Raw genomic sequence first — 15,229 nt, 5'->3', positions numbered from 1 at the left:
AGATGCTATTCAACCTCTCTTTGTTTGGTTTCCTCATTTGTAAAATGGGAAAACATACAAACACCTACCTTATAAATTATTTTATTTGGGGGATTAATATAAGACCATAAAGCTTTACGGCCATTCAGTGAGCATCCTTCTTGCCTTCCCTCCTCTCTTTCCACTTCCTCCCTTCCTCTTGCCCTCTTTCTTCAGCCATTGTTCTCAATCTTTCCACCAAAAAGGACTAATTTTTTAAAATATTTCCCCAATAGACCCTATGGAGTCTATTATTAAAATTATATAAATAATAATAATAAAATTATATCAGTCATAGTTAATTAGATTTCCTAATTTTTATTTGGCAAAGACACACATAATCTTCAGTCAAGCTTCTAACCAGTGTAATATAGCAGTTCTTTACACCAGGTTGATGTAAGATAGCTGAAAGGAAAATAAAACTTTAAACACTTAGGGAGTCTCTACGTTCTTATCATAGAAAATTCTACACTTTTCATTAACCTTCTTAAGATACTGAAAACAACATGCTGACTCCCATTACAAATTTTATGGATCCTCTTCCTCTGTTGACTACATCGAATAACAATATTGCAGGTTGATGGAACAGCACACACAAAGGCATACAGACGTGAAAGATATGTTATATTCCAGAAGCAACCTGTCAAGTTGTAGCTGGAGTTATGGGTGGGGATAATTTTTCAGAGATGAAGTGGTGATAGATTGAATGATAAGCCAAAGTGAATATACTTTATCCTGAAGGTACTGGATGGATGGAGAGGACTTCTAAGCAGAAAAGAGACAAATCCAATTTTGCACTTTAGAAATAACACTCTAGTGGCAGGATAGATGGAGTATGTTTGACAGAAAAATGAATGGGATGGGCAGATGGATCAGGAAGCTGTTGGAATACTCAAGTTTAGGGATGATGAGGGTTGAACTAAGGCAGTGAGGCGGTAAGAACGGGCAAGGAAAAAATGGAATGAAATTGACAGCTGTTTCAGAGGTAGCATGGATAGGACTTGGAATTCGATTTGATGTGAAGAGACGTAGAAGGAGGCTCTGTCATTTCTAGTTTGTCTGACTTCACAGCCTGGAATACACTGAGCTGTGCAAGAACAGAAACTCATTAAATTTTCTAAAACTGAACTTGAACCCCTTTTCTGCCTGATGACAGAACAACTAAGTTAGGCACTTTTGGTAAATTTAGTTCACGTCTAGGATGTGCAATTGCCTTACCTGTCACTGATCCTCAGCGTCTATCCTGTGGCATCTGGCACTTCCCATTTCTGTGTCCCTGTCTGGTCTCTGGTCTCTGGTCTCTGGTCTCTGGGTTGCTGGCTATCCCTCTTGGCTGACTTCCGCATCCTCCTGGGGAAACATGGAAGTTTAGGGGCTCTTCCTTACCTCTCTGTGTCTGAGACGTGCTCTCACATGGTTACCTCTCTTCCTGAAATCCCTTTCTTCTACTACCCTCCATGTCACCATGCTTCAGTGGCAACGCGTCCATACTCAGATTCCCAAAAACTTATCTGAGAATTCCATTATCCACTCCCAGTCCAGGGTGTGGGTCAGCACCCAGACTTCTTTTAGTGATTCACAAGCATCTAACCTCCTCTTCAAAGTCCCTGTCCTCTAGGCTGGATGGGAAATGGAGAAAAGGAGTCATTTTTTTCTAGTCTGTTGCTTAGGGCAACACTATGCCCTGATTCCTTTAAGGATTAGTTTTTTGACACTTGAAGAAACTTTTCTCTTCCCTCTCAAAAAGCCCAATTAGTGGAATTCCAGATTGCTGGAATTCAGGATGACAATGCTGCTATGAGTTCAGGAGTCCATTTTGGTACTCAGAAAACAAAATCTTGACTCTTTTGTTTTCTCTGTATTTAGCTCTTTCAGATCCCCCGAGGCAAGGTATGTTTCTGAGTAAACAGAGAGGGCCACCTGTGGTGGCCGTGGTAATTGCAAGGGGTGGGGAACCGAAGTTAATTCCTCAAGATTTTATCCAGCCACATGTGGTTGACTAAGTAGGTGACATAACTGTCATTACGTGGAAGGAATGTGGAGAAATATGAATTCCTATATACTATTGTTGGGAGTGTAAGTTGGTAGAAACTTTCTAGAGGGTGAACTAGCAATATATTTCAAAATTATATATGTGCACAGTTTTGACCCAATGATTCTTACTTCTAGGAATTGTCCTTAAGAAAAATAAATGGATGGATGTATGTGTGTGTGTACGTGTGTGTGTTTGTATACATACATACATATTGTGGCATCGATTATGATAATAGAAAATTAGAAATTGCTCAAATACCCAGCCACAGGGATTTTAAGTACTATGATATATACATGGAGTGAGATACTATGTAGTCTTAAAAGTGATTATGTGGTTTTTGACATTGGAAGATGTCCACAATATATTTAAGTGAAAAATGAGTTTATGAAATTTCATGCATAACATGATCCATTTTTTCAAAAAAGTATATAGGTATGTATATATGTATACATATAAAACATTATACATCTATATCCATATCTATCTACCTACCTCCACATCAAGTTCTCGAGAACATATACATAGAGTTGTTCTCTTTTGTTGATACAATTATGGATCATGTTTGCTTTCTTCTTTATGGCTCTTTGTGTTATCTGAAGTTGTAATAGTGTCCATACAATACTTTTACAATTAGGAAAAAAGCCTAAAGATTATCTCCAATTTTTTTAGTGAGAAGAAAAAAATATTCAGAGGGAAAAAAATAAAGATTTTCCATCTAGACTAATTATTTCAGGACTCTTGAGGCCACCTTGTTTAACTTGCTGGCAAATAATGTTTATTTCAACTCAGATTTGGAGATCACCCCATTCTGAGACTCTATGACAGAGAGGCAATGAATGATAGAAAATTCTGTATGAGAAGAATCAATACATTTATAGTATGCATTTGCTTAATGTTAGGGGGAAAAAAAGAGCATCCAAGAAAAGTTATTACTGGAGGTGTTGCTCTCTATAATCCTAGTCTTGGCTACTTATATCTAAAGCCATGGTTTTGGGGATGAAATATTGAAATCATAAATTTACACCACTCAGTTTTCTTGTGTTACACCTTTGAGTTCAGTGGGTTTGAGTTTTGCCTTTCCATGCAAAAACATTAAAAAGAAGTATCAGAAGAATAGGATCTAAGTGATAGTAACTATTGGGAGGAAATGACCTAAATGCTCATATTTAAACCTGTCAAATATGTTTCAATTATTTCATAAACATTGATATGTAATCTTCATGCATATCATGCATGCATACAGCTTGTTTCAAATTTAATGTCATGAAAATGTTTTAGACACATTGAGTCCTGGGTTAACTTTGCTTCCATAACTGCTTTAGTATTCAGGACATGCCCAGAAATCTACAATTAAACCCTGTTATGCTTTCTCCAAAGATTACTGCATTGATTACATTTCTTCAGTACATATGTCTTCTGCCCAAAGAAAAGCAGACTGAGGATGTAATTTCGCTTGGGCTGACAAGCAAACCCATTACATGTTTCATTTTTGTTGCATTGATCACATGTTTTATTGTTAGGAAAATTAATTAAACCATGAAGTGATTCTACTGCTTCTGAGTAGTATCCTAGTGATATACCTAGGAACTGACATTTCCTCTTTAATCAACAAAATATATTGCATTTTTTGCACACCTACTTGATGGAAAGTTATTGTTTGAATGAGCAGGGTTCATAAATACAAATGGCTCCAGGGCCAGGCAGGTAATATTAGTTGTGTGATCTGGGCTGTACAAGGCATTATGGAGTGTTTGGGGCTTTGGTGAAGGCGAGCAACACGGTGTCCGTAAATTCATACGGATTCTTTTTAAACATTATGCAGGCCAAACAAAATGCACCTTCTTCCTAATTCCCGATTTCTAGTCACCCTGGCAAAATGTTTTAGTAAGTTTAGTTTCTATCATAAATTGTAAAATTTTAGAGTACTCAGTAATATTGGAGACCTTCCAGTTCAGCCTGGTACAGCTGCCTGAGTTTTCATAATGGTATCAACCAGTGTGATTCACTGGTATCATTCCCCTAGATTCTAATAAAGGTACTGCTTCAGGGGTTGAGTATCTTATAGGTCACACAGTTAATAAGGGATGAAACTCGGGCTTGACATCAAAATTTCATGTACTTTCTCTCTTTCTCTACTGTTGGCAGGGTACTCTTTTACCCTAACTGGTGCTCTAGCACTATGCCTTTTTCCCAACCTAGAGGCAGCCTGTGGCTAACTATGTGTAAACCTTTTAGTGCAGTAGACAGAGCACTAGGAATCTGAAGACCTGGGTTCTCGCCTGGGTCTGTAACTGACTAATCAAGTGGCTAGAGGACACATAGCTCAACTGCGGGCATATGAGATATCAGAGGCAGACCTCGGGCCTGAAGCCAGATCTCCAGGTTTCCAGCCCAATGCTCATATCAAAGTCAAAATTGTATTCGTCTAAACATGACGTCATGGTTTCAGTCTATTTTCTAACAGGTCGTTTTAAGGTTTGAATATAGAGCTCCTTAAGACTGACAAAATGACCCTTTCTCCTACCATCTCTTTTCTTTATAGATTGCATGTAAGCCAACATGGGCCTAACTGTGCTTTGCTCTGTTTGTGGTGGCATGGGGCTGTGAATGCCAAGGTTGCCTCAACCGATAATACCTTTCTGCGTGCCAACATTGTAACAGCCTGCCCTTCATTGCAGAGCTTGGAAAAATCAGGCACTCTTCTGTTTTAGCATTTGTGACTTGTATTCTGTAGTAAAGCGCTGTGTATCATGCCTGCAAAAATGTATAATTCATATTCCACGAAGGGAGTTATGTGTCGCTTTTTCCCTCCTAATAAATTGTTTGGTGAGGACCAGCTGGTGTTTGAAGAGCTAAGTTCCAGGAAGAAAAAGAAATGACAGCTATAGAGCATGGGCAAAGGGCTGGCCTGTATGGAGGGAGTGCGGTGGGAATTTAAGCAGAGCCGGAAACACTGTCCCTTTTCTGCCCGGAAAAGGGTTCATGTGAGATGTTAGGAAGACAGTTTAGGGGAAAAAAATCCTAAGTAAATAGAATTTCAGCCAATACTTTCATGAACTTCACCCTTCTTTGGAATGTTTTCATTCTCTGGGGGAAAACAGAGTTTGAGTCATTTATACAGCAAGTGAGAACTTTACTGAAAAGGAAACTTCAGGAGATGTTTGCCCTTTGGTGCTTTCTGAGGACCTAATTTATGAGCTCTGCAACACTGTCAGAGAAATGTTCATTTTGGAGGAACTTGTCTCTCTTGCTTTCTTCATTATATGGACTGTAAATTTTCATGAGTGTGAGGAGGATTCCCTGACATGATTATCTGATGCAAAAGCCCTGTATCTCCCACTTAAAACAATGATTTTTCATGTCTGTTCTCCCTCCCGCCCCACTCCTTAACTCCCTAAACTTCACACATAGCACTCTGACTTTATAAATCTTTTTCTTTGATTCTGCAAACTGATTGCTAAAACGTATAATATCATCCCTGGAGCCAAGGGCATGTAACCTTTGGGTTCTCTGGGTTCCTTAAATGCAGGATGTGACTTTGGTCCTGGACAGCAGAAGGAGATGTTGAGTCAGAAGATGTGTTTTTCTTTTTTTAAAAAACTTAACTTGTAAACAAATTAGTGTTACATTTTCAAGTAATTAGAAAGCTGAGGGCTAAAATGACTGTTTTTGTAATGTGAACATTCTCTTCTTTCAGAGGAGCCACAGCAAAAAACCATTTAAATAAATGCTCTTTACATAAGATGAGTCTTTGGGGAACCATTTCATTTTGCTGTAAGACAAAACATCCATTTTCTGGCCTGTCTCTCACTCCCCATTCTCTCCTGGGCACTTGTTTCGTATATGCTAGTTGTGGCCTAAAGTGTTGGTGGCTGGCTTTGGCGCTCAACTTCCGGAGCGCCGACTGTGTAGTTCCCTGGTTGTGATTGAAAGTTCTAGCAGTCATGTCAGCTTGCCCTATGTTACTTCAGAGCCTGTCATCCAAGGGGTTCGGAGAGGAAATTTTCCTTCCTTTAAAGGCATTGTCTTTCCATTTTGAAGAGAAGAATAAAATGCCACTTCTAACGGTGTTAAGTCACCGTACAATCTTCCTCTTAAGCAGCAAAGATGGTTGAGTTGTGGGCAGGGTTATTCTAGTGCTGATTAGATCTAGGACACTGGAGGGAGTTTCCATTTGGAACTACCCTCTACACTTTGGTGTCTGTAGTGTCTTTCCCAGAAGATTTATTCTATTGTTTCAGCTGATGAGTACAATTTCACTTAAAATATTCCATTATGTTATAATGACTATGCCAATTCAGTAAATGCCTTTATTTGTTTTTATCGTCAAATTTCTAAAAGATGTGCTTCTCAGAAGACTGCCGTTTTAAGTTGGATCATGTTACATTGTTCTACAAGTTGATTAATTTATTTTATATACAGAATTCCGTGGAATTCCTAGAAGATTTCATCAATTGTCTTTAGTCTTTCCCTTTCCACTGTTTAACAACATCAGGTGCCAGATCAGTGGTTCTTAAGTCCATGAAGCTCAGGTAACCTTATGTATCAAATTTATCAAGAGCCCATAGTTCAAGCAGAGCTCAAGATGATGATTTAGCTTTTAGGTAATTTAAAACGTTCGAGATGATTCTGTTTTCCTTATGTTTACCCTCCTACTTCCTGGAATTTGCAAATTTGCTATGGTATCCCCATCGCAAAGAATTATCCAGCTAGCTTACTGAAACTGTATCTCATGCAGCAGTCTGTCTGAATAGTGATGAAATGAATTTACCTCTAGGCCAGTCTCTCCTTAGAGTTAATAGGTATGCTCTGTATACTTTGTTATGATTTGCCTTCCTCCCCTCTCCTTTAAGGAAAGCAAAGGAAAATTTGTTTGGACAAAACAGAAGTTTTTCCAATGGCCATGTAGTTTTTGAAAAAAAGCAGCCGCTGGAGTTGGACTCAGTTGTAGAAGAAACCGTAACAGGGGATTATGCCTTAATCATAAATGGCCACAGTTTGGTGAGTTTGCTTAAGGCTTTTTTGTTTCTTTTTCTCCACTCCAATAATCATTTCTTTTGTGCTGTCATAATGAAATCTTTTTCTGTGTATTCAAAACAAATGACACTACTAGAAATAGGGCATATGCACTGATTTCCTGTTTGCAAAGGAAAGGGAAACTTCTCATATATATTTCATACATTATTGCTTGAACCACCACAGTGAAGGGGAGGATCTGAAGAAATACTGAATTCAGAGGATATCAATCTTGTCTAAATGACTACAGACCGTTCAGCAGTACTGTTTAAGTGCTTTTCTGAGGGAGAGTGTCACAGCTCCCTGTTGTTTAATTAAAATAATGCAACTGGACAGATGTATTGCAATTATTGCTCTTGCTAATGTTTGTGATTTGCAGAGCACAACCTGACCTTCATATAATTACCACACCAAATTATTGCCATTAAGATACCTCTAGTGGTCTTTCTAAATAGCAGCATTTTAGAGCGATGCCAAACAATTTGCTTTGATTAGGAAATCTGGTTCTTGTCGTAATAGAATAAACTTGCATTGTACTTTTAATGTAGTTCAGGTTCCAAATCTTGAACAAATATCAAAAGTTCTTCTGAGTTTCTAACTTAGAAAACAAAAGCTCTGATTGTACTCCAGTGAAATTATCATTTATATGCACAAAAAGCTAATCTCACATCTTTCTCTGGCTTTGATGATCATTTTTCACTTTTGGGAGTTTGGAAAATAAACGTATCTTCTTGTAGACAGTTTCTTAGAGGACAAAAGAAGTTGGAAATGAGTATATTGTATTTCCCCCCTTGTGATCAGCTGTCTGTTAGCTCTTAGTGCTTAGAGCGTTATCCAGCTGGATTCCAGACGTAATGATGTGTTGCCTTCTACACCATGGAAAGTTACAGAGCTCAGTTGCAGGCCAAGCTTAGTTGAAAGTTTGTCCAGATGACACGAACTTCTCCTTTGCACAAATGAGCAGCAACTGAAAATTCTAAGCCTGTCAGCTGGGCTTAGAGCTGGTGGTCTTCCAGCTGAATTGCCCAGGGACCAACCACAATAGGGAAAGGGTCCCTAATGACTTGTGCTTTGACTTTCCCTCAGGCTTAAAGAGGCCTTTGTGTGGGCAGTTAGAGTACTAAGGTGATAACACACATGATTCTCTCTCTGTCTCTAAATCTGTTGAAAGAAAGAGCTAAGATAGACACTCTTCAAGAACCCCCTCAGCTTCAAAGCCTGACGCTTATGAAACCATGAAATGTCATTTTTAATTTAAGGAGAATTGACTTTGTTTCTGCTAGTATGGTCAGAAGTTTTTTTAAAAAAATAATGATTCCAATTTGCTCAAATCTTGATGCTTTGCGGAATGTAATTGGGTCTTTCTTTCTCACAGTTTGTGTCTAGGTTTTTCACTTGTTGATAATAAAGAAAAAAGAAAAGAGAGAGATGGGAACCATTCTGAGCAAGACAGCAAGTTACACGCTTTCTCTTTCAGAGAGGGTAATTATATTTGAGAAAGCTAACTCACAATTTCCCCTAAGAATTGTAGGCTTTGACACGAGAATTTTCTACATTAAAGTCATGTTTTTATACTCATTCACCCATCCTTCCATTCATCCCATTAACATTCATTAAGCATGTCCAGGTCACCCTGCTAGAGGCTGAGGATAAGGATGTGAAGAGAGCACAGTCCTTGTTTTAGGGATTGTCATCTGGTGAGAGCTAATCTCACAGTGGTATGACAAATACTACAAGGAGGAATGGACACAGTGCTTTTTTTGTGGTACGTGGGCCTCTCACTGTTGTGGCCTCTCCCGTTGCGGAGCACAGGCTCCAGACGTGCAGGCTCAGCGGCCATGGCTCATGGACCCAGCCGCTCCGTGGCATGTGGGATCTTCCCGGACTGGGGCACGAACCCATGTCCCCTGCATTGGCAGGCGGACTCTCAACCACTGTGCCACTAGGGAAGCCCGGACACAGTGCTTTGAGAGCATAGAGGCAAAACAGCACATTTAGTTCCTCATGGGAAAATCAGGGAAGACTTCCTGGAGGAAGTGATGTTTTCAGGTAGCAGAGACAGCAAGTGCAAAGGCACAGAGGCAAGAAAGAACCTGCCAGATTATGGAAACAAGCAACTTGGCCTGACAGGAGTAAAGAGTAAACCTGAAGGTGGTGGTAGAAGACAGACTCAAAAGGAATATAGGGGCCAGAGTGTGAATGGGCTGTGAACATCTTGCTAAAGATTCATTCAAAGATAATGATGACTCAAAGTTTAGGTGGATTCCTGTTTTCTCTTAATGTGTTTATTAAATAATGTAGAGATGTTTTCTAGAAAAAAATTGTACTTAATTACAAAGGATTATGTTCTCTTTTTCAGTCCTTCTTTGGTATGTCTAAAGGCTCTGATGTATTTGGAGAAGTGCAAGGGTGTAAATGGTTGGGGAACCCTGTCTGAGACACAGGTTGCATGCCACCCTTTGCACAGGCCTCTCTTGATTTCAGTTGCTATGTTCTTCAAGGGCTAATCTCCAGGTCATCTGCTTCTCATTTGCTCTCACATTAACAACCACAACAACAAACACTAAATATATAAAACAACAATGCAAAGGAAACAAAAATGTCATCATGTAGAACAGACAAATCATCATTTTGTAGTTCATTCTAAACTTGGTGAGGTGATGGATTGGTTCTGGCCTTTGCTTTTCCTTATTTTAGTGGATTCCGGACCTTTTCCGGCCTTCAACTGTATCTCTCCAATGCAGCACGATAATGCATCAAGGAAGAAACACAGGGCACTGCGTCTTTTACTTTTATGGTAAAATTCCTTGGCACTAAGTAGGAGTTCAATACTCTTTTCTTTTGTTGTTTGTGTGGCCCTGAGTCAACAGTGACTTGTTGAAGTGAATTAAACTGTTTAGAAATCAGCTGAGAAACAAGAAATCTGCTTCCCAAATGACATCTCTCATTTATTATTTCTCGTTCTATTGTGGATTTTTTTTAAAAAATAACGTAGGCCCATGCTCTAGAAAGTGATGTCAAGAACGATCTTCTAGAACTTGCCTGCATGTGTAAGACTGTGGTTTGCTGCCGAGTCACCCCTCTCCAGAAAGCTCAAGTAGTAGAGCTGGTGAAGAAGCACAGAAATGCTGTCACTTTGGCCATAGGCGATGGAGCCAATGACGTCAGCATGATCAAAAGTAAGGGGACATTTGCTCAATGGGGCGTGCTGCAGACCTGGAGCTCCCAGGTCCAGCACTTGGCAGTATGTAATGGAGATTGCATTGCAATTTAATTTTCCCAGTGTTTCTGAAATGAATACTTTTATGGCTCAATTCATCCACCATTATTAGCATTCATTAAAAAAAACCTTTAATTAAATCATTTATGTATTGGTCACTGTTTGGAGAAATAAGTAACTATGGTGTAGAGGAATGAACCTTATATACACAGTCCCAACACTAAGGTTTAGTCCCAGCTTTGCCACTTACAAATTGTAAAACTTTGTTCAAGTTACTGAACTTTCTGAGTCAATTTTCTCTTTTGAAAAACTAGGATAAATACCTATCATGAGTGTTTCATGAGATAATGTATGGGAAAATTATAAATGCTGTCGGTTTCTGTGAATAAATAATAACATACAAGAAGAGTGATAGGGGAATTCCCTGGCGGTCCAGTGGTTAGGACTTGGCGCTTCCACTGCTGGGGGCCTGGGTTTGATCCCTGATCGGGGAATTAAGATCCTGCAAGCCAAGTGGTGTGGCCAAAAATAAAAAAATAAATTAAAAAAAGAGGAGTGATAGGTTCCCCAAAGAGGTTGTGTCTTTGTTTGGGGAGTGAAACTGTCCCTCTTCTCCTTTGTAGGTGCTCACATTGGTGTCGGCATCAGTGGCCAGGAAGGACTGCAGGCAGTCCTAGCCAGCGACTACGCATTTGCACAGTTTAGATACCTCCAAAGGCTTCTCCTTGTTCATGGAAGGTGGTCCTATTTCCGAATGTGCAAATTCCTATGCTATTTCTTCTATAAGAATTTTGCATTCACACTTGTGCATTTCTGGTTTGGTTTCTTCTGTGGTTTCTCAGCCCAGGTAAAAAAGTTTCTTTCTTTTATATGATCCCCTGGATTGTAGATGACTGTTCTTCATGGCTATTTACTAATCAATAGAGATCATTTTTATATATTTAATATAAATGACAGTGTGACAAATTATGTAATGGATAGTTGACTTGAGCTTTGAACCTAAGAAGAATATATATTTAGCTAGAGTTTTATTTTTTGCTTATTTACATAGTAACTAATGACGACTCCTTCCTGTGCATTTTAAAGTTTTTATTGAAATTTTGGGTATGGTGACAGGTAAGCTTGATGTAGAGTTTTAATTCAGAATCTGAGAAACACTAATAAGAAAAGTTGAGGCATATCTGTTGGAAAGGTGATCACTCACCCAACACACTGAAGGTAAATATTTTAAATCAGGGGAAGGAATTGCTACCCTGACCTCAAGGCTGTTTGACAGCAATTCATCAGCTAAAAATTGATCCATAGGTTATGTTGGTAGCAAGGAAGAAAAATTAGCAAATTTGTAAATTAGGATTCTATTTTTATATCTACTTTTACACATTTTAAAGGTTACATAACCCCATATCTTGGATATCAGGAAAGTTTTGACCCTGGGTATCAACTGTGAAATGTAAGACTTACAGCATTTAAATATATTTATGAATAAAAAATGGCATCAATATTTTAAACAACAGCAACAAAAGAAAAAAGTTGTCCTTGAGAATGAAATGGTAACCATAACTATCATTAGAGATTTCTTCAATTGTTCTTCCTTCCTCTTGTTTTTTTTTTTAACATCTTTATTGGAGTATAATTGCTTTACAATGGTGTGTTAGTTTCTGCTTTATAACAAAGTAAATCAGTTATACATATACATATGTTCCCATATCTCTGCCCTCTTCCATCTCCCTCCCTCCCACCTTCCCTATCCCACCCCTCTAGGTGGTCAAAAACCACCTAGCTGATCTCCCTGTGCTATGCGGCTGCTTCCCACTAGCTATCTATTTTACGTTGGGTAGTGTATATATGTCCATGCCACTCTCTCACTTTGTCACAGCTTACCCTTCCCCCTCCCCATATCCTCAAGACCATTCTCTAGTAGGTCTGTGTCTTTATTCCCGTCTTACTCCTAGGTTCTTCATGACCTTTTTTTTTTCTTATATTCCATATATATGTGTTACCATACGGTATTTGTTTTTCTCTTTCTGACTTACTTCACTCTGTATGACACACTCTAGGTCCATCCACCTCACTACAAATATCTCAATTTCGTTTCTTCTTATGGCTGAGTAATATTCCATTGTATATATTTGGCACATCTTCTTTATCCATTCATCCGATGATGGACACTTAGGTTGCTACCATTTCCTGGCTATTGTAAATAGAGCTGCAATGGACATTTTGGTACATGACTCTTTTTGAATTATGGTTTTCTCAGGGTATATGCCCAGTAGTGGGATTGCTGGGTCTTATGGTAGTTCTATTTGTAGTTTTTAAAGGAACCTCCATACTGTTCTCCATAGTGGTTGTATCAGTTTACATTCCCACCAACAGTGCAAGAGGGTTCCCTTTCCTATACACCCTCTCCAGCATTTATTGTTTCTAGATTTTTTGATGATGGCCATTGTGACTGGTGTGAGATGACATCTCATCGTAGTTTTTATTTGCATTTCTCTAATGATTAGTAATGTTGTGCATTCTTTCATGTGTTTGTTGGCAATCTGTATATCTTCTTTGGAGAAATGTCTATTTAGATCTTCTACCCATTTTTGGATTGGATTGTTTGTTTTTTTGTTATTGAGCTGCATGAGCTGCTTGTAAATCTTGGAGATTAATCCTTTGTCAGTTGCTTCATTTGCAGATATTCTGAGTGTTGTCTTTTGGTCTTGTTTATGGTTTCCTTTGCTGTGCAAAAGCTTTGAAGTTTCATTAGGTCCCATTTGTTTATTTTTGTTTTTATTTTGTTTTCTCTAGGAGGTGGGTCAAAAAGGATCTTGCTGTGATTTATGTCATAGAGTGTTCTGCCTATGTTTTCCTCTAAGAGTTTGATAGTGTCTGGCCTTACATTTAGGTCTTTAATACATTTTGAGTTTATTTTTGTGTATGGTGTTAGGGAGGGTTCTAATTTCATACTTTTACATGTACCTGTCCAGTTTTCCCAGCACCATTTATTGAAGAGGCTGTCTTTTCTCCACTGTATATTCTTGCCTCCTTTATCAAAGATAAGGTGACCATATGTGCATGGGTTTATCTCTGGGATTTCTATCCTGTTCCATTGATCTGTATTTCCGTTTTTGTGCCAGTACCATACTGTCTTGATTACTGTAGCTTTGTAGTATAGTCTGAAGTCAGGGAGCCTGATTCCTCCAGCTCCATTTCTTGTTCTCAAGATTGCTTTGGCTATTTGGGATCTTTTGTGTTTCATACAAATTGTGAAATTTTTTGTTATAGTTCTGTGAAAAATACCAGTGTTAGTTTGATAGGGATTGCATTGAATCTGTAGATTGCTTTGGGTAGTAGAGTCATTTTCACAATGTTGATTCTTCCAACTCAGGAACATGGTATATCTCTCCATCTATTTCTATCATTTTTAATTTCTTTCATCAGTGTCTTATAATTTTCTGCATAAAGGTCTTTTGTCTCCTTAGGTAGGTTTATTCCTAGATATTTTATTCTTTTTGTTGCAATGGTAAATGGGAGTGTTTTCTTAATTTCACTTTCAGATTTCTCGTCATTAGTGTATAGGAATGCCAGAGATTTCTGTGCATTAATTTTGTATCCTGCTACTTTACCAAATTCATTGATTAGCTCTAGTAGTTTTCTGGTAGCATCTTTAGGATTCTTTTATGTAGAGTATCATGTCATCTGCAAGCAGTGACAGCTTTACTTCTTCTTTTCCAATTTGGATTCCTTTTTTTTTCTTCTCTGATTGCTGTGGCTAGAACTTCCAAAACTATGTTGAATAATTTTGGGGAGAGTGGGCAACCTTGTCTTGTTCCTGATCTTAGTGGAAATGGTTTCAGTTTTTCACCATTGAGGATGTAGTTGCCTGTGGGTTTGTCATATATGGCCTTTATTATGTTGAGGAAGGTTCCCTCTATGCCTACTTTCTGCAGGGATTTTATCATACATGGGTGTTGAATTTTGTCGAAAGCTTTCTCTGCATCTATTGAGATGATCATATGGTTTTTCTCTTTCAATTTGTTAATATGGTGTTTCAGGTTGATTGCTTTGCATATATTGAAGAATCCTTGCATTCCTGGAATAAACCCCACTTGATCATGGTGTATGATCCTTTTAATGTTGGATTCTGTTTGCTAGTGGACTCACACCAGTGCTGTCGGATTCTGTTTGCTAGTATTTTGTTGGGGATTTTTGCATCTATATTCAACAGTGATATTGGTCTGTAATTTTCTTTTTTTGTAGTATCTTTGTCTAGTTTTGGTATCAGGGTGATGGTGGCTCCTTAGAATGAGTTTGGGAGTGTTCCTCCCTCTGCTACACTTTGGAAGAGTTTGAGAAGGATAGGTGTTAGCTCTTCTCTAAATGTTTGATAGAATTCACCTGTGAAGCCATCTGGTCCTGGGCTTTTGTTTGTTGGAAGATATTTAATCACAGTTTCAATTTCAGTGCTTGTGACTGGTCTGTTCATATTTTCTATTTCTTCCTGGTTCAGTCTCTGAAGGTTGCTGTTTTCTAAAAATTTGTCCATTTCTTCTAGGTTGTCCATTTTATTGGCATAGAGTTGCTTGTAGTAATCTCTCATGATCCTTTGTATTTCTGCAGTGTCAGTTGTTACTTCTCCTTTTTCATTTCTAATTCTATTGATTTGAGTCTTCGCCCTTTTTTTTTCTTGAGGAGTCTGGCTAATGGTTTATCAATTTTGTTTATCTTCTCAATGAACCAGCTTTTAGTTTTATTGATCTTTGCTATTGTTTCCTTCATTTCTTTTTCATTTATTTTTGATCTGATCTTTATGATTTCTTTCCTTCTGCTAACTTTGGGGGTTTTTTGTTCTTCTTTCTCTAATTGCTTTAGGTGCAAGGTTAGTTGTTTATTTGAGATGTTACCTGTTTCACAAGGTAGGATCGTATTGCTATAAGCTACCCTCTTACAACTGC

General features: G+C 38.3%; 1 protein-coding gene across 6 annotated transcripts in view; it reads left to right on the top strand.

The window, feature by feature from the left end:
* ATP8B4 (ATPase phospholipid transporting 8B4 (putative)) overlaps positions 1-15,229 on the top strand; it is a 267,404-nt gene that overhangs the window by 208,776 nt on the left and 43,399 nt on the right. For 5 of the 6 annotated variants that reach the window (XM_060096817.1, XM_060096815.1, XM_060096816.1 and 2 more), the window contains 3 exons: positions 6,907-7,054; positions 10,065-10,248; positions 10,913-11,136. In XM_060096817.1, coding sequence (XP_059952800.1) covers positions 6,907-7,054; positions 10,065-10,248; positions 10,913-11,136 — 556 coding nt within the window. The remainder of the gene's footprint in view (positions 1-6,906; positions 7,055-10,064; positions 10,249-10,912; positions 11,137-15,229) is intronic. The other variant, XM_060096819.1, reaches the window with a different exon arrangement.

Source organism: Mesoplodon densirostris, chromosome 4 (genome assembly GCF_025265405.1).
Source record: "Mesoplodon densirostris isolate mMesDen1 chromosome 4, mMesDen1 primary haplotype, whole genome shotgun sequence".
NCBI lineage: Eukaryota > Metazoa > Chordata > Mammalia > Artiodactyla > Ziphiidae > Mesoplodon > Mesoplodon densirostris.
Note: the sequence above shows the minus strand (reverse complement) of the source record. Positions and strands in the feature narration are given on the sequence as shown.